Here is a 26,211-nt window from a genome sequence, read left to right on the forward strand (position 1 = left end):
TGTGCACCTGGTGAGAGATCCACTCTGGCACATACTTGAAGAACCACCTGTTTACAGCCCTCAGGTGAACAAAGGCTTGTGGCTATGAGAACATATGAAGAGAGATGTACTTATGGTGGTGGGGGATTCCCTGATAACTGCATGCACTGGAACAACTAGGCACAACAGGGACAGTTTTAGCTCCAGCTCCTTCACCTAGGTTTCAAGAGCCACCACTGCACTATGGACCTTGGGCTAGCAAAATCCATCCACTAGTCACCAAGGCATTTTAACTCTGCATTGGGGGGGATTCAACTAGCCCCTTCTGGCCTTAGGCGCTATGAATTTATCCAGACTCTTTCACAAGCGCATCCATGGGCTCATTTCACAGCCGTTGCAGAGGCACAGAGTGTGACCTACAGAAGTAGTGCACGAAGAAAATTTAGTTTTCAAATCCGTATTTTATAATCATTGAAAGGTGAGCGTCAACATACAAATAAAAACCACCAGTGTTAGAAAGATGCAGAATGCATGTTAAAAAAAAAACCCCACAAACCTGATGATGTAAACATAAGCATCTGGGGATACAAATGCGATATGCAGTCATACACATTGCTTTAAATAAATAAGTCTCTGGCTCAGAGGCCTCAGTTATGGCAGCAAAAACAAGATATTTAAAAATTCCTACCATTTCTAAGCTTGAAGCTCTGATTTCTATTTAAACCCACGATGGTGTCTCCCCATTAAGTTTATCACTTGGTGGCTGGGAAGTTTACCCCGGGTTCTGTACTAGATGGTTCAGTTCCAGTCTGACAGTGGCCAGTACCAGCTGCTTTAGAGGAAGGTGCAAGAAATCCCTTAGTGGACAAGTATCAAGTAACTGTCCCCTAGGGGAAGATTCCTAACTTCAGCCAGTTTAGTGGTTGGCTTACGCCCTGGAGTACGAAGTTTTATCACCACAAACCATGGGACGGAGGTGGTCCTCAAGTAACAGTTAAAGAAAGCCAGGTGGAGGGCAAGTATCTGAATCCACTTGTAGAGCAAGGGCAGTTCTGAGAATTGGGGGATGCATGAATGAAAAGATCTATCAGCAGCTAACGGGTTTCACAGAAATGCCTTTTTTCAGGGGAGGAAACCAATTTTTTTTTTTAAATAAAACAGGATGAACAGCTTGGCACATTAGCACTGTGCTGCATGAAACAAAATAAAGTAAAACTCAAAGGAAGCTAATGAGAAGATATTCTGCTACCAATCTAAGGGACATGTGTGTTCAGTTTATCCCATTAAACTATTGCTACAAATTATTCGTGACTTTAAAAAAAAGGGAGAAGTAGACACCAACTATTACTTGTACAAAAATACAATTACATCTCTGAAGGGTATTTTATACCTACCAACAGCAATCACGCACTCAAGAAGACTGGACAGCCTCCACAAAAGACCCGAACACACAATACAGAAATGGGACTGAAAACTAACGTTGTTCATAATGTATATAGTCTTCTGATTTTTCCAGCAGCGACAGCACAGTTGTTAAGCTGTATGCATCGTTCAGCTCAGCACCATTAAGAATGCTGGCAGCACAGAATTAGGATATTAGCAGTGTGCATGAGATCCAATACCAGGGCAAATGTTAGTAGTTTAATGATTTAGAGGAGTTATTTGCTTGGAATTTTAACTTCACACAGAAGCAGGAGGCCCTTTGGTTGTTAGTGGATCCATCTCTGCTGGTGGAAAAGGACAATGACTATGTGGATGCATCTTTCCCTTTCATACAGAGGAGCAGGTTATGCCCTGGCCGGGTGCCTGTGGAACAGCTGACAGACAGCTATGTATCCATTACAGTCATGCACCCAGCCCTGATTCAGAACAGTGCTTAAAAACACGTTTAAGTCTGTGCTGGATCTTGCTTAAGTGCTTTGCTGAAGTGGGGACCGAGCCAGCATTGCTTGTGCACCCGATAGTCTCAGTGACAACAGGATTTTTGGGTGCACAGACCAAACTCTGCCCCCTCAAGCTGCACACCACTCTGAATGACTTGGAACTTGATCCAGAACCACTGAACAAGAGTGGCACATATCTGGAGAGCAGGATATGGCTTCTGCTCTGATCAGATGGTTAGTTAACCCATTTCCTCTAGAGTCTCAATACTGACAACTTGAGGGCTGTGTGTTACCCATGTGAAACACTCATTTCACATTCACAGATAATACTTAGTCCTGCCACGAGTGCAGGGAACTGGACTATATGACCTCGCAGTCCCCTTCCAGTCCTACGATTCTATCGACCTGGAGCGAAATGAGAGCTGAGCTGCTAATAATAATAGAGATATACCGATCTCCTAGAACTGGAAGGGACACTGAAGGGTCATCGAGTCCAGCCTCCTTCCTTCACTAGCAGGACCAAGTACTGATTTTGCCCCAGATCCCTAAGTGGCCCCCTCAAGGGCTGAACTCACAACCCTGGGTTTAGCAGGCCAATGCTCATACCACTGAGCTCTCCCTCCTGCTCTGTCCTTTATGTGTTAGGACACTGATCCATAAGCATTCAAGATCTGGGGTCATGCTACTGAGATTGTAAAATTTGCACCAGAAGGAGCAACCAAATACACGTGCAAAGCTGTGCTTCGGGAAAGTTGTCTGGAAAATCATTTGAATCACCTAATCTGAGCATGTAAATTCAGCACTCCATCTTCTGTGCGCGCTCTCACCCTGTGCACTAAATGAAGCAGGAGACCAGCAGACATAGTAGGATGTGAAATGTGCCTCAAGCTCCTACCATGATGCTTGTGCACAAGGGGGCTCAGTTAAGGTTCCCTGTCCAACTGAAACACTGACTTCCCTGACTTCAGAGCTTCACTTGGCAACCTTAACATTCCTTTAGTGTTTTTAGAAAATACACTTCTAATTTCTTCCCCAGTCCACCGCAGAGCGGCTGGAGACAGTCTCTATGTTCTCTGCACTCAGTAGTGGCCTGCTATTCATGGCCTGCTATTTCTGTCCACCTTGGGGTGGATGGCAGGAGGCCCCACTGGAATAGAAATCCTCAGACGTACCAACAATCAGTTCATGTTGGATCTCAATGTCTCACTCCTCGCCCTTTGGCTGAGAAAAGTTGAGAAAATTCTACACATTTCCTGCTTTGTGTATTCACGCTGATGTGCTCCTTGGCTAAGTTGGCATCCATGTGCACAGGATTTTTACAAGGCCTAAGAGACAGTACAGAACTTCACAGCTTTTGGTTTGCCTGCTGGTGTTGACTATACCGGCACTTACTACTGCCGGTGAGAAGGCCGTCTTGGTACTAGAGTATGAGCCAGAAAAAACAAACCAACAGTCCCTCCCGCAAACCATTCAGCGGAGGACTTTTTACATGCAAGCTCAGATGGAGGCGCCTGCTGGTCACCAGCAACGAGAGCGCTACACCTGTCAGCCCACTCTGCTAGGAAAGAATCCAGCTCGATGCCATGCTCCTCAGGCACCAAGGATCAGCTCTGGAGTCTTCTCCTCCCTCAGGGCCAGAAGAACTGATTGCAACGACACCAGCGTAGCTCCCAGTGCCATGTAGCTGCTGCTCTCTCCTCCTGCTCCCCAGCAATGCCAAGAGTTAACGTCAATAAGCCGGGACCCAGCCAGGCCGAGGGTTCAGTACATGGACTCGTCTCCCACAGTGGTGAAGGGAAGGCTGTAGGTGCTGCTCTTGCTCCGTTTACTCTTCTTGCTCCAGGCCAGCAGGGTGCTGGCGCTCTTGCTGTTCATGAGGCTCTTCCTGCTATTCTCTTTGTTGTTCTTCAGCAGTGCGCCCCCCGATGACATAGCCACCAACCTCCTGTCCACCTGCCAGAAAGAATTAAATCAAGAGCGTAAGATATAGCCCCGAGAGGGGAGGAATAGAAACGAGAACACAGCTTTTATTAAGGCCAGTGCTGTATGTGGGTAAATGCCACTTACATATGTGCTGTAGGAACAAAATGGCCTGGAGTACTGAACGCATCCAGAGACTGGCACTTCCAGAGTGCTGTACAAACACTATGTCAATCCCCGCAATGCTCCAGGAGTCTGCTAAGTTTCACCCCCAGAGTCCAATTCTGACCTTGCACCAGTTATACGCTGGTGGGCTTCCATGCAAGCAAGAGCAGAATCAGGCCCAGAGAGTTTAAGGGACTCTCCAAAGCAGCCTGGAGATGGAGCTGAGGCTGGAGGGCTCCAGGCTTGCACTCCTGCGCTCAGACCACTAGCCGGTGCTGCTGACTATCCACTTTATTGTAACCATGTGGTTTTCACCATACCAGGGAGCATCCACGTCCTGCTCAGAGTCCTGGGAATCCCTCCTTTGCTTTACAGTCCCCACTCTCCAGACACCACCTTCTGACCCCAAAACCGCCTGACCAGCAGGACCTCAATCCTGAGCTATCAGGACTAGCTTTGCTTCCAAGCCCATCGTCGCTACTTAATTAGCCACAGGGCAGCTGAACAGCAGAGTGCACCCACTCTTTCCCATCTCCCCACAGCCACCACACCTCCAGACACTTGCTCCCTAGGCCAGCGGAGACCAGGATTGAGAACAGACTGCTTAATCTCCCACAGCCCAATGCCACAGACCAGTCTCTAGGCCGGTCCCTGGAGAATGTATCAGAAGGGGAATAAAACACAAGATGTTTCTAAAGGCAAAGCTTCAGGCCTGATTTTCAAAAGCGTGACGTTAACGGGGGAGCTGAGAGCTGTGGGTGCTCAAGCACCTCTGGAAAAGTCAAGCCCTCACTCAGTGGAAAGCAAAGCAGAAAGGTCCCTCTACGCTCCTTCAGGGCCACTGATGCCTGGTCTATGCTACAGAGTTAGGTCAACATAATGCAGCTTACGTCGACCTACATACACACTACAGACATGCTCCCACCGATGTAAGTGCCCTATTACACTGACATAGTAACTTCCTGACCATGTGAGGCATTGGGCTTATGTCAGCGTCGTCAGGGTGACGCAGCGTAGGTGTAGACACACTGCCTTACTTACATCAGCTATCGGTGGTCATTCTTGTCAGTTTCTGGAGCCATGAAATTGACGAGAACATCTGGGGCCGGTGGTAGGCTCCAGCTACAGCCTGGTTGCCCCCCCCCCCCCATCATGGCTTCCCCCTCCCAGCTGGGCAGCTGCCAGTGCCCCCTGCTCCCCCCAGGCTGCCAGCACTCAACTCCCCGAGCAGAGAAGCCCAGGCAACTACCCACCACTCTTGGCAGAGAGCAGGGAGGCAAGAAGCCAGGGTGGTTGCTGGGGTTCTGGCGGGGAGCAGAGCTGAGAGCCCAGCCAGCAGCGGGGCTCCCAGCGGGGAGCTGAGAGCTCAGGATCTCAGCCCCTCACACTGTCCTCCTTCAGTCGGGAAAGTGCTCCTGGGGAGTACATGCACCATCAACAGAAGGATGAGAGCGTGGACATCAGCCAGCACATTAATTACCGCACTGGCCGTAAGTCGACCTAACATGGGTTGACTTAAGTTTGTAGTGTAGACATGCTTAGGTCTCAGCTGGTTTATTGCCACCTGCTTTATTGTTTCCAGACTCCACTACCCAAAGTATCCTGAAGAGACAAAGCATCACCCAGCTTGGGTTGATCTCAGCAAGCTTCTCTCTGCCAGCCCTGGCTTTCCCGATACATATCCACCTAAGGGGCTTTTGCTACGGTTCGGACAAAGCAAGAAGGTGAATTACAACGTTCTGTCCATCGGAACTCTGCAGGGTTACCACGCCAATGTCTACACCCTCTTCCCCGACGCTCTTCAGCAGCTGCACCACCTCAGCATGCTTGGACCACTTGCAGTCCTCGCTGTTCACAGAGACTATGTAGTCTCCTTCCTTTAGCCCGGCTTCCTGCAAGAGAGCAAACAAAGGCCAAATGGAGCCTGAAATGTCCCAGCATGGCTACAGCACCCCTCTTTCAGGAACTAGCAGAGACTCAGCATTTCCTTCCCTGAAGTTCAATACAGCATGACCCTAGGACTCCGGCTGGACTGCTGGAAGCATGGAGATGTTCCTAGGAAAATGCTCAGCCTGTTTACCCGTTTGCAGAGGCATTAAAGGAGACCACTTCTGCAGGATCTGGGGTAGGTCTGAGCCAGCAAAGCACTTAAGTTACAAGTAGTTTCCATCTACTTCAACAGAGCTTAAAGCAAAGCACATGCTTAAATGCCTTACTAGACTGGGGTCACAGAGCCCAATCCAATGCTCAGTGAAGTCCGTGGAAAGACTCCCACTGGTACAATGGGCACCAGATGAGACTAGTAGTGAACACACAGAACATTACTGGTTACCAGTCTGGTCTTTCAAATACCCTATTAAAAGATCCAGTAGATAAATGCTCTTCTTCCATGCCTATTTCTGTGGGTCCTCCTATGCTTCCCCCCCCCCCGAAGGCTTTTCCTTTGAGAAGCTCTTCTGCCCTTTCCCCCCAAAGCTTGACCTCTTATGGCCCTTCCCTTTCAATCTGTTCTGTTCCTTCCCCACCCCTACTCCACTCCCAGTCTAAATTCCTTTCCCAGCCATTCCCAGTTCCATCCCCACCCCTGTTCCATCGCTCCACCCCCACAGGCAGCTTCCAGCCATCCTCTGTTAATGTTTCCAATCTCCCTCCCTGGCCCCTCATCCAATCTCCGTATCTCTGGCCCCCTCTCCAAGCTCCCCGTCTCAGTCTCTTTGCCCAGTCAGCTTCAATACATCCCCCGCCCCCCACCTCTTGGTTCCACATCAGATAAGTCTCCCTCTCCTCCCCCTCACCGGTTCCTAGTTTTCTCTGTCCCATCCCCAGCTTCCTGTCCCCTTGTCCAGCCAGTCCCAATCTCTGCTGCCTGTCCACTTTCCCTTCCCACACTCCACCATGCCAGCCTCCAGTCCAAGTGTCTTCCCATCCCCAAGACTCCTTGTCCAGATCTACTCCCCTCTGCATTCCATTCAGGTGGCTGCCCTCCTTCTCACGGCTGGCACAGTACCTGGGGTGGCACTGAACACAGGAGAGTCTCCTTGCTCTCAGTTCTGGTGTCTGGATCTAGCACGACATGGAGTAGCCAACAACCGCAGGGAAAGTCCCACTAGCCCTGGGCGCTAGAGCATGCTTAGTGCGTACAGAATCTTTGGGGAATGAAGCTGTGACATTCTAGTGAGTCTCTACTGAGCACGTGCCAAATATGATTTTTGAGACTTGTAACTCAGCCAGATTTGGGAGGACATTCATGAGGACGACAAAAGATGCAAAGGTCAACCCCCCCTGCCAAATTTCAAGTGTCTGCTCCAAAGCATGGAGGTGCTAAAGCTTCCCAAAGAAGAAAAAAAAAAAGTCTCCAGAATTTTTTAACATGGACAAATCAAAGCATTTTCCCTCAGCTCATCCTCAAAAAGGGCTGAATTTATTTTGGGGGGGGGGGGGAGGGGGATTCAGTCTGAGCCTGACACTCAGCATGGGAAATATCAGCCCAAATGGTTCCAGTTTGGTCCAAGTTATTAGAAGCTGAGAACGTGGTCTCACACAGGGAAAATGCCAGGCCCTCTGAATCAGAGGTGGTGCTACTAACCCTGTCTGTCTCTCCAGCGAGGTGAGGGGGAACGAGGGAAGCACTAGCTACTTACGGATGCACAGCCCCCAGGTATCACTCCCGCAATCAGGACAGGGGAATCCCCTCGGAGCGTCAACCCAAAGCCATTTTCTCCTCTGGCCAGATGAGCTCGCCGTGCAGGGCGCCACTTGTTTTTGGCTGAAAAAACTGACAGAGGGCCCTGGATAAACACACATAGGACAATGTTTCAGTGCAGTGGTCCTCTCGAGAGTCCAGCCCTAGTCCCCTGGCTCACAGAGATCCCACTGACTTTGACTCGTTGTCCAAGGAAGCGCGAAGCTGGATCATTTGTGCTCCGCAGACAATCCTAGTTTGTGCCCCCCAAGCAGCGTTTACACTGACTAGATGTCAGAGCAACTGCAAACATTCAGTTGTCCAAAAGCCAGGGAGGTATGTTGGGGTTGGCAGTAATTAACCAAATGACATTCAACCCATTTCTTGCAAGGCGGGGGGGGGGGGTGCAAGATCTAGCCATCGAGAGCAGCTGCCAGAAACTGGGAGCTTCTGTCAATTAGAAGCACGTCTGTGGTTAGATTCAGTCCTTCGGCCAAAATTAGAAGAAAACAAAGAGCCAGATCTACTTACCATTAGTGCATGGAACGGACTCTTCAAATCCCTCCCTTGAGACCAAAGTCCCAGCACTGGAGGGGGCGGGTGGGTGGGCTCTAGCTCAAGACCCTAGCCTGGGAACTGCAATCTAGCTGGCCACAGAGGATGAAATCCACCCTGTCTGCAACACCAGCCCAGGTGGTGCTCACATGGGCCCGAACCAGGGCACAGTGCCAGCCCTCTGCACAGAGACGTATTTTATCCTTAGAGTCAGATCCTAAGGCCAGTGAAAGCAATGGCAAAGCTTCCCTCAACTTCAGCAGGAGCAGGACTGGGCCTTACTTCAGGGCACCTTTGCAAGTGTCCCTGGTTCCTCTGCTGTGGCTGTCAAGCTGTCCAGAGTGCAGATGCCTGAAATATTCTGCTACGCTGAAGTCCCCCTGCAAGCTGTGTGCTGCACACATCCTGGGCACCCTGCACAAATTGTTCCACTGGAAGCTGGCCGTGCTACGCTACTCAATTCACAACTGCAAATGGGATCAGACTAGGGACGAAGGAGAGGCTGACATTAAGCATTTTGTTTCCCTGAGCTGGGAAGTGCCCGCCCCAACTTGTTGTCTCTTGCCTTGTACTTAGATGGTCAGCTCATTGGGGCAAGGATTGTCTTTTGGTCCTGTCTTGGTTTGTACAGCACCTAGCACAATGGGATCTGGTCCCTGGCTGGGACTCGTAAAAATAATTAAAAGACCCATTTCCACAAAGCTGAGACAACTGCATATTGCAAAACTGCTCTCAGCCCGCACTGGGCCGTATTTGCTGTTGCTTTAGAAAATCCTCTACAACCCAAGAAATAAAAGGAGACAACATACCAAAAGAGAATGAAGCCGTGTGCCACCTACTGGTTTTGCGTTAGGGTTGGTCTGCACTCAGGCTGAGGACGATTTCCAGCTTGGGCAGACATAGGCCTGATCCAGCCAACATCGCAGTGGAGCTGCAGCTGCACAGCCGGCGGGACGGGCTAGCTGCCCCAAGCACAGTCCCACTCAGTACCCTGCCTACTTACCTGGGCTGCTGCAGCTATGCTGCTGTTCTCAGCACGCTAGCATGCATGGGTCTACCTGAGCTGGAAATTACACCTTCAGCTCGAGTGTAGACGTACCCTTAGACAGGCTGCCTGTAGCGACACTGTCGCCTGGACTAGCTCTCAGGCTCCGGGGGCTGCTCAGAGCACCACCCAGAAGCTTCTAGATGCTGCATGCAATGGTCCCCCCATCGCTTGGCCTCAGAGCAATTTCATCATTGGTTTTGATAGGCGTCAGGCGCTGGACGGTTTCCTCTCATCACTGTTACATACCAGTCTATGGAAGATGTCCGTCACCTTCACTTGGGAGAAGTTGGGAGATTTTATTTCCGGTCTCTGATTCGTTTTGGCTAAGAGTAAAAGAAAAAACAAAGACATTCCATTGTTGCATGAATGAACCAGCAGCTGTTGCTCATGTATGTATCCAGTGGCCAGGCAGACTCAGCCTATCACGCTGACCATTTCTTGTACCTCCCCGTCTGTCTGCATCCATCTGTTTGTTGCCGCTTGCCTTATGCTCAGATTGGAAGCTCTTTGGGGCAGGCACCATCTTTTTGATCTGTGTTTGTAGAGCACCTAGACAATGGGGATCTGGTCCACGACTCATCTCCTAGGTGCTGTGGTAACACGTGATTAGTAGTGTCAGGACAGCAGCAGTGTATTCATTAGAAAAAGCCCAACCCTGCTTATGTGACAGACCAACATAACAGGCCCAGACTCCCAGCTGGTGTAAGTCAGCCTAGCTCCATTTAATTCAATGGAGCCAGGCCCGACTACTCCAGCTGATGGCTTGGCCCACAATTTCCTGAAGTGCAGTTATGTGGTGATGCAAATTGCTGCATAATACCAGAACGTATTAAACAAACCACCTGATCTGGGTGTGTCTGGGTCTAATCCTAACACTGCCACCAGCTTGCTGTGTGATCCTGGGCAAATCACGTCCCTTCTTCGTGCTGCAGTTTTCCCACCCCCTTTGTAAAATACCTTCCATACCCACTTAGGGGGTGGGGTAGATGGAAGAAATGTAGCTTAAAGTTGATGAAGTGAATCAAATTTCTTGGATTAGTAGTGCCACAAAAATACTAATTCTCCTCTCATCCTTCAGAATGGAGGAAAGGGCTAGGCTTTTATACCCTGTCCGTCACCGGGGTCTGAGACAAAAAAATTGCAACTTTAGAACATTATCAATGAGTAATAACTCTCCCAACATGGCTCCTGCAAGTGCACATGCCAATTTAATTTGAGAGGGGATAATTTAGCAGAGAAAAGGACTTGCATAAGAACATAAGAATGACCCATACTGGGTCAGACCAAAGGTCCATCCAGCCCAGTATCTGTCTACCGACAGTGGCCAATGCCAGGTGCCCCAGAGGGAGTGAACCTAACAGGTAATGATCAAGTGATCTCTCTCCTGCCATCCATCTCCATCCTCTGACAAACAGAGGCTGGGGACATCATTTCTTACCCATCCTGGCTAATAGCCACTGATGGACTTAGCCACCATGAATTTATCCAGTTCTCTTTTAAACCCTGTGATAGGGACTAAGGGAGGAGGAGGAGCCTGAAGGATCAAAGACACAGGAAGACAGTCAATAGTGCTTCCAACACATCAAATGACACTTACGATGAATGTCAGGAGCATCTCCGGTTTCGAAGAAGTCTTCCTCGTGATCGATTTCTGAGTATTTGCTAAGCGAGCGCTTGTGAGCGAAGGAGAGGACCTCCTGGAGGATGTCCATCTTCCTCAGGATCTTACACAGGCTATGGATCCTCATGGCTTCTTCGTGTCGCATGATAGCTTTTTTCAAATGAGCCTTGCCTATGAAGTACAAACGCCATAACACATCCGTCACTGACGGGACAGATAATTCAGGCAGGACTATGTTCCCTCCAAGATCAGCAGAAAGCAGTCCCAGTAACTTCACTGCTACTTTTGGCGAGCTAGCTCGATCAAAGCTAAGTCAGGAGGGCCTATACAGGCTGCAACCACAGCTCCCAAATGCAGCACAGACTTGCCCAAACATGAGGTGCTCCATCTTGAGCTGAGTGGAGGTAGCACCAATCATGGACATGCAGGCCTCACCTCTAGGTCTCACAGGAGTCGTTGTGCTCAGTGGGCCTGGGCAATGACATGGAGTTTTCAATTCAGTTCTTTATTGGTATAGGGTTTCCCCCTCTGCCCCCACGCAGGGCTATTGCTCAGCCCAACATGGGCTCAGTTACGATTTAGGACGTGTCATTTAAGATCTGCTGTAGCCAAACAAGTTATTGGGCTCTTTACAGGAGTAACTGGGTGGGCTTTAGAAGCTTGAATTATATACAGGGTCAGACTAGGCCTTCTGGCCTTAAACTGCAAATTTATGAACACAGATGCAGAGTCAGGAAGCTACCTGTGGCCAGTGATAAACCACAGAATAAACATTCTTTGGTTGACAATCTTATGGTAGTTCCAGTTTAAAAAGACACATGATGGGAACATAGTCCAGTAAATTCCTCTAGATTTACACAGGTGTAAGAGATCAGAGCCTGACATATCAGATTCTATGCTATACGTTTCTCAGAAGTGAATATTTGTGCTTTAGGATGTTGACAAGGCAAGTATCTTTAGGCCCTGTTCTCTACTAGGAGACAGAAATTCATTAAAATAAGTATTTTTCATTTTCCGTCTAACAGATAAATCTATATTAAAAATACACATCACTATTTGGAATTCATAGATTCTTGGACACTGGAGTAAACTTGGTTTTGCAAGTGCTATGACAGACTTCCTGCTTTTTCCTATCATGTACAGAAACACAGGAATGGTCTGTCTGGATTTGGTGATCAAAGGATTACTCAATAGATAATAGCAATTAAGAAATACACAAGCCCAGGCATGTCCTGAAAAGTTCTCAGATAATTATGTTGCTTTCTAATTAATCTTTACATTGGGACAGAGTCTCCCTCCACTCCCTGGAGAACATTAAATCATGTTTTAGAACTAAAGTCAACTGTCTGAACTGGCACTTCTGCCTCCAATATGAAGATGAAGATGTGCTGACTGCTGACAAGGTAGTATAACATCTTACATGGTTGGTCTAAAAATCAGTGGTTTTCAATCTTTTTTCATTTGCAAACTTTAAAATGCAAGGTATGGACCCATTTGGAAATCTTATACATAGTCTGCAGAACCCCAGGAGTCCGCGGACCACAGGTTGAAAACCACTGGTCTAAATGCATTGAAGTTACAACCCAATGAGCCACAGAGGAGGCGAGGAAGACTGCTCTTTTGCAAGAAAGGAAAGAGGGACCTTTCTGTGGCTATGTTTTAACCTCTGCATCTTGGGAATATACAAGAGCAAAGACTGGTGTTTACACTTTCCATTTTTTGTAAGAATTAACGGGGCCATCTTGTCGTCTTGGTAGAGAAGAGCAATAGAGCCAGATTCCCAGCTGGTGTAAATCAACATAGCTTCAGTGAAATTAATGGAGCCACACACCAATTTACACTAGCTGTGGATCTGGCCCCCTAAATTTTAGCAAGATGTCATTTGGAATAGCCGGCTTGTGAAGTTCTGTTGGGAACACTTAAGGATTCTCATCCGTCTCACTAGTACAATTATGATAATAAACCCTCTTACTTAGAAGATTTCAGAACTAAACTAGACAAAGCCGCTAGTAGGGAACAATCCAGCTTTGGGCTGAAGATGAATTTATCCCCAGTAGGTCTTTGTCTCTTGGTTTTTCATGCTTTCTAAAATCATAGAAGTCTTAGATGCACAATGACACAAAAGTGGGAGGTTGGGGGGGGGGGCACGAAAGCAGATATGACAAACTAGAGCTTAAGACCCAAGCTTTCTATTGTTCCCCCACCACCACAAAGTATCCTCCTGTGATGAGGTTGATAACCTGAAAGCCAGGCATCGACCTGCATTTGAAACTTTCAGTAAATTCAAGCAGATGTCTCTTAACTGCATCAGGTTATGTTAAATGACTCTGAAAGCACCACAGACCATTGATGTGATAACAGCCATATTCAATAGCTTTTTAAAGACAACTAAGTACTTGTGTCTCTTTCTAAAACTGAATTATAAACCAAGTTAGCAGAACTTTTTTATATATACTTTCGATAGATAACACTGGTGTTTACTTTTAAGCATTTTTTCTATTTACATTTTCAGTTCTGGAATGTTACGGGAGGAGTCAGACAATTAATTATTAAATAGTAGCAGTGATGGCATGGTGTTTACCAGAGCTAGTTTTTACCACCTTGGGAAAAACTAGTTTGTCCCACTTTAAGACATTTTCTACTTTGAAAACTGTTTCTTTAACGCATACTACATTACACTTGGAATACATAATGAAAACTAATTGTGGTTACATAAGGAGGTAGATCCAGAGATTAAATTTAGGATTGTATGAATAAAAAAAATAAAACTCTGGTGGGCATAATACATTAAAAAATTGCTGATCAGAATGTCTATACATTTTGGTCTGGTATTGTCCTCAAAGAAGTTATACAAGTCGTGACTCATTTCAGTTTTCAATATTTATATAACAAAAGTCAAACACATTCAATTATATGAAAACAATAACGCAGAGTTGTAGGGTTTTACTGTTGAGCAATCAGAAGCATGCTGAGTCATAGACTAGCAGTCCAGGTCTATTTGGCCATCCTGCAGCAAGAGACAAATTCCAATGCAGCAGAGAGATTAAGCCTATTCCTAAATTCTGAATTGATGTATACAAAGTTTTGAAAAAAGATTTTTTTCCTGTGATTGCTGAACACTGATGCAATTGCACCATGAATTCTATGAAGTCGGATGGAATATCAATATTCTTCAGGATTTTATTTTATTTTATTTTTAAATCTGAGACGGGTATTTTTTCCTTGATAGTGGACAAAAACATTGATTTGGAGCTGAAGCTTCGTGTACTTTAAATGCAAGTAAATATGGCAAAAAATTGGGATTTTTTTGCCTTGCGATTTCTGCGCTGGTGTTAATGTAGATTTTTCCAGGTTTATGTCAAGGCTGAAGCTTGAGAAAAGGTTTGTGGTCACATGGATGGTGCAGAGGGTGACAGTTTCAGATGGGGCCTTGAGGAGACAGTTGTCCAAGTATGGAAAGATGACAATGTTCTCTTTATGTCGAGAGGCAGTGACTACTGCAACGACCTTAGAGAATACATGAGGGGCTGTCGACAGTCTGAAGGGCAGGACCTTGTACTGATAGTGGTTGGTTCCCAGAATGAAGTCTGTGGGCAGGATGTATTGTGATATGAAAGTACATGCCTTGGAGGTCAAAGGCCGAGAACCAATCCCCCTGTTCCAGTTCTGGGATAACAGTGGAGAGCATAACCATCTGGAAGCATTGCAGTTGGAAGAATTTTTTTAGGTTTCAAAATGTCTAGGATTGGTCTCCATACACCAGATTTCTCTAGGACCAGAAAGTAATGAGAGTAAAAACCCTTCCCTCTGCGTTGGGGTGGAACTGGTTCTATGGCTCCCAATCTACAAATGATTTCTCTCTTCTCCTAGAATGGGTTCATGAGAAGGGTCCCTGAAAAGGGACAGGGAGGGAGGGCGGGCGGCAGGGTGGGATAGATAGGAAAGGGATGACATATCTGCCCCGACGACCTCCAGAACCAATTTATCTGAGGTAATTAGCCACCATGATGGAAAGAAAGGGGGTAGGTGGTCGCCAAATTGGTGGGATGTCAAAAGTGGTTGATATGACTGGAGCAGAGGAAGGCTTCTCGGGGCCTCATCCACATCTTCAAAGTTGTTGTTTGGTTGGAAGTGTGAGAGAAGCATCTCCCAGGGAGTCATATGTCTGCATTTGTAAGTGGTTTCTGGCGATGTTGTTGGGTATCGTATTGCCACTCTGAGGTATAACAGTGGTCGGGGTCATGGAGGAAGTAGATAGTTCCCAGGCATCTCTTTGGTGCTAGAAAGTAAATACTGAGAGTGTGGAGAGTTGCCGGGAATCCTTAAGGGAGTGTAGGGAGTCATCCATACACTCCGCAAATAATTTGTGGCCAAATTCTATTGTAATTTGTACCTCTTTAGGAAAGTCCAAGAGGTGCAGCCATGACACCAGCCTCATAACAGCAGCAGTTTCTCTGAATCAGGCAGTGGTGTCCGCAGAGCCTAAAGAGGCTTGCAGAGCTTTACGGGCTAAGAGGTGTCCCTCAGAGATGAGCTCTTGGAGTTGTCCCAGTTTTCCATCAGGAAGGTCTTGGCAGAGAGTTCCTATATTTTAGAGTAGTTAATGTCATACTTAGCCATGAGCCCCTTGTAATTGGATGTGCAAAACTGGAGAGTAGCGGATATCCAAACAGGTCCAGCCGCTTCCAGTCTCTAACATGGTGGATAGGTCAAGATTGGTATTTTTCTTCATGGCATTGACAACCATGGAATTCTGAGTGCAGTGAGTAAAAAGAAATTCCAAGTCCTTGGCGGGACCATAGTATTTTTTGTCCGTCCACTTTCAAGTCAATGGAATGGACACTGGGGCTTGACAGAGTACTTTTGCAGGATTGAGAAGGGCCTGGTTGATAGAGAGAGCTATTTTGGAGGACGACGACATGTGCAGCATGTTGAGCAGCTTATGTTGTTCATCCTTCCCCTCCTCTAAAGGAATCTGAAGAGTGTCTGCAAGCCTGCAAAACAATTTCTGAAAGTGTCTGAAGTCATCAGCTGCAGTAGGAGATGGAGACATGATAGCCTCATTAGGAGGAGAAGAGGAGAAGTGGAGCAGCAGTGGAATTTCCTTCTCCTGATCTTCTTCCTCCTGCAGTATGGGAAGAGGCGAGTGACCAATGTGGTGGTCGAGAGACTGATGAAGAAGGGGAAGGCCTTCAGATCTGGTCTGTGGAAGGGTTCCCAAACTGTTCTCCATACATGGCCCAAAGATCCCAGTATGGCCAAGTTTAAGGGAGTAGCACATGGGGTTGCATCCATACCAGTCCATACCAGGGGCCTGGTCCAATGGTGGATTGCCTGTAATGTATAGAAGAGGCCTTGTGAGATTGTCTTGAGTGGGACTGAGTTCTCCTCCTCTTCTACATCACTAGGGAAGGCAGGTGCCATCCTCGGTGAACGGTGATGTGATTCCGGCAACGAGGATGGCAGTGGATGTAGGTCATGTTCAAGTAGTGGGGGGGACTCGGGCACCTCAGAGACAAACAGGTCTTTGAGATGTCAAAACTCCTGTGGAGGAGGGAAGAGCATTGTTGGCACAGCTGATGGGGTTGAAGACTTTCCTGGTGCTGAGGACTTAGTTGGTGCTGAAAAGGATGTTGGCGCTAGTAGGGTTGTCGGTGCTGACAATTTTGTTGGTGCTGTGAGGCCCAGAGTAGGTCTGGCTGGCACTGGTTTCAGAGGTCTTGCATCTCAGTCTTTAATGCCCAGAGACAGTGCTGAGGGCTGCAAATCTGTTGGTTGACATCAGTACGAGATGTTCCAGGTCCCACCTGTGTCCCCTCTCTGAGGATGTTGAGGCAACCGACCTTGCTGAGGATGGAGTTGTGTCAGGCGGAATCTCAATGAGTGACAATGGAGCCCGTTTCCTCCAGTCAGAATGGGGAGGAGACTACTTTCTTTTGGAAGGACACAGAGAATGGGTCAGTAGACCACCTAGTGGGGTGTGAGGGCCATGGAGAGGAAGTGTCTGGGCTGGGTTCCAAAGCTGAACACAGTGATTTCTCCATGAAGAGAAGTCACAAGAGAATGTGCCAGTCTTTTCTGGCCCTGGCAGTGAGCACATTTTTGTGGGATGTATCCCTTCCCCAGGGAGCAAGTGTACTGTAGGTGACCGTCGGTTACTGGAAAGGCATTCTGGCAGGACATGCTCCTCCTGAATTCAGGAGTGCCAGGCATGAGAGTGAGGGAAAATCTCCCCAGTTGGGAAGGGCAGGAAGCGGGAAACGAAAACCTAAACTACGAACTAACGAGGTGGTTAAGGAGGTGGAGAGATTATTATTATTATTTTTAATTGGGAGTTCGGAAGTGTGGAAGTGGAAAAAGGGATAAAGGGAATTTGGACAGACATCTTAGTTTTCAACAGAACAGAGCAAGAGTCAAGCTAATTCCAACTCTAATAATGCGAGACTTTAAGGCAGGGCCTGGGCGAGTGGAAAAACTGTAAGAGATGCTTTTTGACCTTGTGTTAGATAAGAATGGAACGCAGACTGTAGCAGGAACTATTGAGAAAAGTAAGACATCAGGAAGGAATATGTATAAACAAGATGTGGCTGTTGATCATTATTGTATGCAACAAAAGGTATAAATGCTTGCCCTAACTGTTTATCTGGGGGAGACCTGCCTCGGGAGGGGGAAAACCCTGTCCGTGCGCTCTCTCCCCCTTGCAATTGCTTGAGAATAAACACTGCCTCTGACTTGCTGCAAACAACCTAAGAACGAAGACTGCTCGTCCACAGAAGGAAAGAACTAACAAACTGCAAACAGGTAAGGCATTATCAATGGTAAAGGAGAAGCTGGTCTGGGCCAGAATCCGCAGCAGAGCCTAAGGCGGTAGAGAAGGAACTGGGGGGCAGCTGGAACCCACAGCGCTATACACACACACACACACATCCTGCTCACAGCATGAGACAGAGGAGATGCCCATGTGCAGTCCAACAGCCGCAGCTACTGAAGATCTCCAAAGCTGGGTGCAGTGGGTGCTGCCGCACACACGGTGGAACACCCATAGTGACATCACTTAGAGAAGAACCATGACTCTTCCTCCTGGATGTCTTTAGCTGACCTGGACCTGGCTGTCTTTTGAGGTTCTTGGCAATGACAGTGCAGTATTATCAGTACCTTCATCCTCACAGTCCGAGTCTAATACTCATGTGCATTTAACCAAAGTCATTGGTCCGGTGTCTGTTCTTTCCACTGCATTTTGCAAAATGTTTCCTCGTGCAGTCTGCCTACCTGATCATTTTCTCTTTGCCATTTCTGCATCTAAGAAACACTGCCATCTTCATAACTTTCTCAAAATAGCCATGAAGTGGGTCAGGTGGTGGTCCACTTTTGCTCAAGTTGAAATATTTTGACTTGAGTCCCTGTACTGAACTCGGCTGCATGCCAGCAGCCACATCAAGAGACAGTACTGGACTTGACAGTTAGTTGCAGTTTACCTCTAACTAAAGTGTTGGAATCTGGGAATTCCCCCTTCTTTGTTTAGCTATGAAAAATTACATGTTTATTTACCAAACAAAGGGAATTCCCAGATTCTAGAGTTTCAGTTTGAGGTAGCCAAGGCAATAGTATACAGTTTTAGGCTGAGGATTTTATGGGTCTTATTTCTTTTCCTTTCATTAAAATTAAACAGATCACATTACTGTGAAATCATCATCAGTTGCTAAATATTTTTAGTAATGAGCATTAGTATATTCAATTTTATTTTTTCCAGTTTGAACTGGTATTTACCAGCATCCTGTCCTAAATTCGTTTTTCCCTGTGAAACTGCCAACTGAGTAGATGCTGAGATTCAAAAAGTTAAAGCTTTAAACCATTAAAGCACACTATATATTTTGACATGTGATGTTGACAAAGTAAATATCCCTAAACTCTAATAAATTCTCAAGCAGCATATTTCTTACTTTGCCTACCTGCAAATTGTGATCATTATTGATGGAAACAGTCATCAGTTTGTGCGCGTACAGTGAAATCAAGGTTTCCCCAACATTTACCAATAAAAGTCTAATGCTTCGAAGCCTAATGCTAAGACACCTCCCACTCAAGTTTTGGGTTCCATTACAGACTCCCAGCCCAATCCAACTCCCATTATATCCTGTGAAAGAAACCCATTGAATGCAGTGCAAGAAGGTGAGTCCAACTCTGAAAAGCACCTACACTTAGCGCTTCTCCCGGGGTGAATTCAGAGTGATAACTGCTGACTTCAATGTTTGAAGCAAACTTTCCTGGTTTTGCCTCCAGTTAGCCTTGGAGAGCCAACCCCACTACATTAGAGAGTTGGATTCCATTCTGGCTCGTGCATCCCCAGCAGTATTTGTAACTAAAGCACCGAGTGCAGTACTTTTATTGTTGGCTATATGCGAGCCAGAAAGAGCCCAGCCTGGCTCTCTGATCCTACAGGCACTTGCAGCATTGGCAGTTAGAAAAAACGTCTTTAGTGTACAAAATAAGCAGATGTAATGTGGAGTTATTGAGAGAAGAACATAGGACCCCATAAAATGCCATTTCTTCTTACACATACAGTCACTGGAGAACGTCTGTTACTCTGCCCCCGAAAGTAGCTGTAGAGTCTGCTTCTACCATAGAATTTCCAAGCAGAAGAGTTAAAGTGAAAAGATTCTCTTCATTTTCATACTGGGCTCTGAGGTACTAGAGCTGTCAGCAGGTTCAGGAAGACAGAGCTACATCCAGTCATGTTTGGAAGGGTCTTTGCAACCAGAAAGGCTAAAAGCTTTTTGGGTTTGTTTGGTTTTAAATGACAGCTTAATTTCTACAGAACTCTGTGGACTTAATTCAAGGAAAAGGAGAGGGAGTACACACATTTGTCATGCCCTGGCCCTATCTTTAAGGCAGCAAAGCAAGACTGAGGGCTTGAGAAGTGAGGCAATAAGCCTCCAAAAAACCTTGCCTGATAAATATCCCCCATATCTGGCTGATGTAGGATTTATAGTTAAAAGTTTGACTATGAAAAAGGAGACACCTGGCATGTTCCAGTCACAGCATCCCAGAAGAGGCCCCTTTCAAGCCACCACCATGGAAAAGGCAGAGCTGGGGCAGGGAGGGTGTTGAACATGGTTTCTCAATACTTCTTCAACAAGCCCTCAAGGATGCTGTCCACAGAGAGAAATAGCGGGATTACAGTGGGGCTTTTCATGCATCAAACCTTGTCTCCCGGCTAATGCCGTACAAGGTTGACTAGGCTGAGGGAGTTACCCAGTTTCCTTCGCTCCTCCGGGTCTTGCAGCACAAGATGAAGCGATGGTCCCTCTGGCATGGTGACGTGAAACTGGACAAAAGCCTTTTCTTGTTCTGGGAAGTCAGCTTCAGAGACGGCTGTGTGAAACAAGCAGGCGTACACAGGCTCAGTGGAATAGTCAAAGCATTACTCATTCATGAATAGCTGGAAATTCCCAGGCAGATGAGAGAAGAACCTGGATAGCCTATCTGCAGCAGCACTTGGATCTACATTGCTCCAGCAGTTTAGAGAATGGGTGTTTTTAATTACACTAGAGCCTCTGTGCTAATGGATCCAAATGGAGGGCATGGAGCCTGTGTATTTAATGGGGCAGCCTACAAAAAAATCACCAAATGTATGAAAAATTTCAAAGTTTTTGCACCAGCTCTAGGGTTTATACTGCACCCATCACTGTGGTATCTGGGCGCCTTCTAGTTCTCCCAGCTACCTTAGGTTCTTTTTAAAGCAGACATGAATGGGAAAGAAAAAAAAAGTGTCCTAGATATATATGCCAAAGTCACAAATACAGAGGGCATAGATACACTGCAATCAGGAGGGGTGATCGCAGCACAGAGACACAGGCAAACTACCTTTGGACTAGCTAGGGTAACAGTAGCAGCGGAGCCAGGGCACCATGGGTGGCGGGACAGGCTAGCCACTCCAGTATGTGCCATGGGTCCTGGACAGACTTGGGAGGCTGGCCCATGCCACCCCACCCCTGCTGCCACAGCTGCGCTGCTGCTACTTGAGCTAGATCAAAGCACAATCCTGGTGAGGCTGAAACAAGGCTTGTCACAAGCCCTTCGAGCAGCAGATCTAGTCTGTTTGTGTTGGCTTTTTTTGTAATTAGCCCCTGGCCAAAGCTGCGGCTAATCTTTTTAGGTCTGGATGAACTTCAGGATTACAGCATAATCTCCTCTCTAGGGAACAGGAGGCGATAACGAGAGATTGGGAGGGCTCATGACCAACAGAAACGCTTAAATAAAAATAATAATCAAAATCAAGCCAGCGTGTTCCCAGAACACTAACTGGAAGCTACTGCTGAAGCCTGTTGAATCTGAAGTCAGCCCTACGTCATGCTGGCATTATGGATACTGATTCTTTCTGTGCAAGTACTGTACCAGCCGGGGATTAATCTTGGCATAAAGAGTTTATTGATGGCCTGTTGTACTGGCTAAGGATGTGTTACTCTGAACAACAGGGCTAGATTATACCTAGGGAGGGAACAAACAATGGCTGTGGCATCTGAACTGCAGACACACGTTGCCTTCCCAAAAGCCAGAATGGGCATGATGTGGCAGCGTGGGGGCTCTCCTGTTGATTCTTGCTTTCCCCCCATCCCACCCCTTAACCAGCCGTTACTGTTAGGACAGTCACTGCGAAAGCCACACACGTTTGAGTGCTTAGAAAAACGCTTGCTTTGCCCTGCAACGATGCCGGCCGTTATACCCTCCTCACCTGCTACTCCTACAACAGTCTCCAAGCTTCCCACCCCCACCCCCCCATAACTCCCTATTCATGGAGCTTCCTCCCAACTCGGGCCCACTAACCCAGCACCCGCTCCTCATTCCGATTGCTAAAGACTCGCTTTCCTCTGTGACACCCGTGTGGAACGAGCCAATAAAGAAGAGCTGGGGGGGGGCAGTAGAAAGCTGACAACTGAACCACAGATATGCGCGCACACCCCTGAAATGACCGCATTGCTGCAACCCTCTTCCTTCCTCACCTTACCCCTCCTTACCACCTGCCAGGCAGCACTCCACATGTGGGGTTAGAGTGTAAGCCTTTTGGGATAGAAACCAGGCCTGACTATCCTGTAAAGCACATTGGGTGGGCCCCACAGAGATGTGCTGGGAGGGATCCTAGTCTCAGCACTTCACCAGCTGGCGCTGTGCTGTCTCCTGGGGCCTGCAGGGGCCACTGAGGGCCAGACTCCTAATTGCCATATTGTCAGCACCGCCCCCTTCTGCTGCTGGGCAGGAAGCAGCAGTGGCAGCCTGGGCCACAGCCAAGTGTGGAAAGCACCAGGCCCCAACCCCTTGTTCATCGACGTGCTGAGCTGGCTCTTGCTGCTCAGCCAGTTGGCGATCGTCACACTGGCCGTCGGTGAGAAACGCCACTGGCCCTGCCAACCTGACCCGAACCAAAGAGTGGCAAGTTATTTGCATACACGACTCAAACCCCACATTTGTAGTTGGCTCCTGTTGGTTTGCAAGGGTCTAATCCCCTCTTCAAGTGCTCCCTCTGCTTGATGAGACGAAGGGATCCGAACAGGGATCTGCCATCTCTCAGGTAAGTGCCCGAACCAATAGAGTCATTCTCTCTTTGTCATGCTCAATTAATATTTAAATGATCCAGTCATTTAATTAAAGTGGAACAACTTCAATAGCAGAGTGAGGGAGACCCACATCAGAATACCCCTTAGCCCACTGGTTTGGAGACTCACCTGCAAGGTAGCAGATCCCTGTTCAAATCCCTTCTTGTCAGGCCGAGGGGAGACTTGAACAGGGGGGCATCTCCCACATGCTGAGTGAGGACATTAACCACAGGGACAAAGGGTTTCCCTCCATCCCACCCCCGCTATTTTACATGGAGTTAGACAGCCTCTGACGAGGCCCCACATGCGACCTAGGCAACCAAATGCAGTCTCTGTTAGTGATTCAATAACCGGGGGGAGAACAGGAATCAAACTCGGAGAGGGGTGGGGCTTAGGACACACCCCTCTTGTTGGCTTTGTGGATCGCATTCTAAGGTACCTATCTGACCATTTGTTATCTAGGTTTTGTAGATCCCAGCGTTGTTCCTGTCATTTTCTTGGCACCCCGAAGTTAGGTGTTGTGATCCTCAGTGTTGCAGTGTCTAAGCCCCCTTTGTGGAGCTGTGCCATTGTAAAAGTATTACTTACATCTTGATTTTTGAAACGTACGTTTTCTGAAGTCAGCTGTTTATATTACTGTACTGTCTAGAGGCCCCAAACAAGATTGGTGCTCCACTGTGCAAGGCATTGTGTATATACACATAACAGACAAGCCAGACAGAAGGTGGGAGAAAAGAAATATTCTCCATTTAACAGATGGGGAATGGAGACAGAGATATTAAGTGACTTGCCTTGAGTCACACAGGGAGTCTGTGGCAGAGCTGAGAATTGAACTGGGGTCTTCCAAGTCCCAGGCCAAGCCAGGCCAGGGCCTTAATGAACTTTTCTCAAGCAGTCTCCCTGCACTATCCTTACCCCTTCACTCTGAGGGCACAGGGCACCCACAGGCAGTGCTAGGTACAGAATGCTAAGTGGAATACTTCTTATTGCAGCCTTAGAGATACCACATTGATTGGGAAGTGCTGGATCAACACTCCACAAGCCCTCTCCTTTCCTCGCTATTTACTCCCATGTCTCTGTTGCAACTCTGAAACGGAGAGCATATTGCATTCCGTTTGCACTTTTTAGCCAGTGCTCTCAAAGGCCTTTACAAGCATTGTGCAAGAAGTAGGCAGGCAGTGAGTATCAAGTTCGCCTCCGCTACACACCCTGTCCTCAGTTTCAGATTAAGTGAGGTTACAGACAGTTCTGTTTATGTTAAAATGTCCCACAAGGCATAATGCTTCCTGCACTATTATTTCTGTGTCCCCCTCGTTTTTGCTCATGTCCCACATTTGAACCTTGAGGGGCCAAGTGCTGAGCTGTTGCTTTGATGAATGCTGCATAGAGACGCAAGATAAACAAGCGTTTAGGTGACAGCACAGCCACCTTTGGGCTGCAGGTCAGCTGTAGGACGGATACTCACAGGGGCAGTCACAAAGTGCAACGGCAGCATAGTAGTGGGAGAGGGCCTTGAAATGCTCAGACTTGACATGGACCATGGTGGCCCATGAGAAAGGTACATAATCCTTCACGTGAGCCTGGGTCATGGTCTGATGCACCAACGAGTAGACTTCTTCAACCTGCAACCATCAAAACACAGGCTATTAATGAGAAGGTTCCAATCAGACACCAGTCTAATTGTGAGGCTGTGGATTAAAGACAAAGAACAGCCATACTGGGTCAGACCAATGGTCCATCTAGCCCAGAGGGTCTACAGCATTAATGATCCCAAGCCAAGATATCATCCTGGCTTCACCCCGAAGTGTCATCTTAGTAGAGCTGTAAGACTCTTCAGAAATTAGGGAGGGCTCTATGGAGTCATGGCTGGAGAGTGAGCATCTTTTAAACACCCAACATATTCCTGGTCTATATTTAGCACCCGGATGGGAGTTTAACACTACATGTGGATAGCAGTGCCAGACACTTTAGAGGGAGTGAAGAGAACAGGGTAATTGAGTGATCCATTCCTGTCACACAGTTCCAGTCACAAAATTGTTTCAACTAAGGACTCGTGTGACTTACCCCCAATTCTCACAGAGGATTCCTTATTTTTTGGAAATATGGATTAAGATTTAACAATATTTACAACTGCTCAGCTCATGATTGAGGCGTGGAGTACCCAGGAAACCGATGGCTGCCTCTCCCGATAGCTGTGTTTAATGGTTGCATTTCATCCAGTGGAGCAATGAGTGTGCACAGCCTGCAGTGCCTCCCTTGCTCATTGCAGCAATGACAGCTCCATGTAGTCCCATCCCAACCCACTGCTTCCCCACGGGGCATGCCTCATCCCCCCAAACCAGCTGTGCTTCCTCCTAGATCTCCCCTTGCTCAAGGGTTCTGCTTGTCCCTCCCTGCTGGTTTTCCTCTCTTCCCACCACACCCCAGACGGCTCTACTAAGTAAAGCCATGAGAGATGGGCAGCTTTGCCGGGTTCAAACAGAAGCTGTGCAGCGATGTGTACCCTGGCTGCTTCTTGTGCAATCTGCAGCTGAGTGAAGAAGTCATTCTGGGCGCTGGTCAGGGTGACCTTCTCAAAGACACACTCTTGCACCTGCGCAATCATCAGTCGCACAAGCATGTTCAGCGAGGCAGTGCTCATGTCCAGGCTAGGGGCGTTGGAGAAGTTCTCCTTCAGGTAGTTAAAGGCACCTGCATGAACAGAAGCAGCTGGAGAGAGACATTGCAAAAGACTCTTCTGCTTACAACTCTAAAATCAAGTGGAGACTGGCAAATGTAGGTAGCAGTGAGCATCACCACCACCACTCAGTGGGATTAGCAGAGCAGTAGACGATGGCCACTGATACGCCTGGCACTTGCCATTGTTAGGACTCATTCTCAGTGCTCTCCAAACTCTGCCTCACTTTGGTACGTTGCTCCTGCCTGCCTCGACTGTGTGTGCTCTAGAGACTCCGTCAGTGCTTAAGCTGCTCCACATCATGGGTGAGAGCTGATCAGAATGTGCTGGTGAAGTCAAAGTCTGATTCTGGTAAATGAGTGCAACTGTCTAAAGAGCTCAGATTAGCGGCAATACCAGTCACACATGCCTCAGAACAACGCACTCTCCATATTGGTTATGAGATCTTTTCACAGGGTCAGGATTGAGAGATACATTAGCAAAACTTGGGATATGGTGGGTTATTAGTCTGGTACTATAGCAGAGCGGGGGGCTACAGGTCAGGATTAGGGGGCACTGGCCAGGCTCAGTGCATCTACAAAACATACGCTCAATAACTCCAAAGTGTCTCACTTGAAATGAGCAACAAGAAGTCCTCCCACCATTTTTTCCTGAAGAACCCTCCCCCCCAAAAAACAGAATCACCAAGAAAGCTCTAAACAGCTGACTTACCAGCTGCCTTTTGAAAAGCATCTATAGCCCGGTCGACTCCTTGCAGGGTTGTGCGATCCTGTCGTGCCCCAATCTGAGTGTGCAGAGCTCCAATGTTGAAGAGCACACTTCCCTTCTCAAAAGCCAGAGCACGCTGATGAGAAGGGACTCCAGTTAGCGAGTCATACCTAGAGACAGAGGGGAGAAGACAAATTTGTAGCTTAAAATGCACATTTGCCACTGGAGCATGATTTATAAGCCTACCAAAAGGGGAACAGCCTTTTCAGCAGCTTGAAAAGCCACCCACTCTCAATGCCTATATTGGTAGAAGGGCTAGCCACAGAGATGAGACCTGAAATTTCATAGAGTCCAAGGCCAGAAGGGACCACTGTGATCATCTAGC

The 26,211-nt window shown here is 47.5% G+C and overlaps 1 protein-coding gene across 6 annotated transcripts in view; it reads right to left on the minus strand.

Moving 5' to 3' along the window:
- Positions 1-430: 430 nt before the first annotated feature.
- The window catches only part of RHPN1 (rhophilin Rho GTPase binding protein 1), a 62,553-nt gene continuing 36,772 nt past the window's right edge, over positions 431-26,211 (minus strand). For all 6 annotated transcript variants that reach the window (XM_045003554.1, XM_045003552.1, XM_045003550.1 and 3 more), the window contains 9 exons: positions 25,830-25,996; positions 24,945-25,132; positions 23,907-24,063; positions 20,103-20,222; positions 10,830-11,024; positions 9,479-9,555; positions 7,589-7,735; positions 5,681-5,839; positions 431-3,815 (listed from right to left, as the gene is read on the minus strand). In XM_045003554.1, the coding sequence (XP_044859489.1) occupies positions 3,624-3,815; positions 5,681-5,839; positions 7,589-7,735; positions 9,479-9,555; positions 10,830-11,024; positions 20,103-20,222; positions 23,907-24,063; positions 24,945-25,132; positions 25,830-25,996 (1,402 nt within the window). In that variant the 3' untranslated portion in view covers positions 431-3,623. The remainder of the gene's footprint in view (positions 3,816-5,680; positions 5,840-7,588; positions 7,736-9,478; positions 9,556-10,829; positions 11,025-20,102; positions 20,223-23,906; positions 24,064-24,944; positions 25,133-25,829; positions 25,997-26,211) is intronic.

The sequence above is a fragment of the Mauremys mutica genome, chromosome 2 (assembly GCF_020497125.1).
Source record: "Mauremys mutica isolate MM-2020 ecotype Southern chromosome 2, ASM2049712v1, whole genome shotgun sequence".
In the NCBI taxonomy this organism is placed as follows: Eukaryota; Metazoa; Chordata; order Testudines; family Geoemydidae; genus Mauremys; species Mauremys mutica.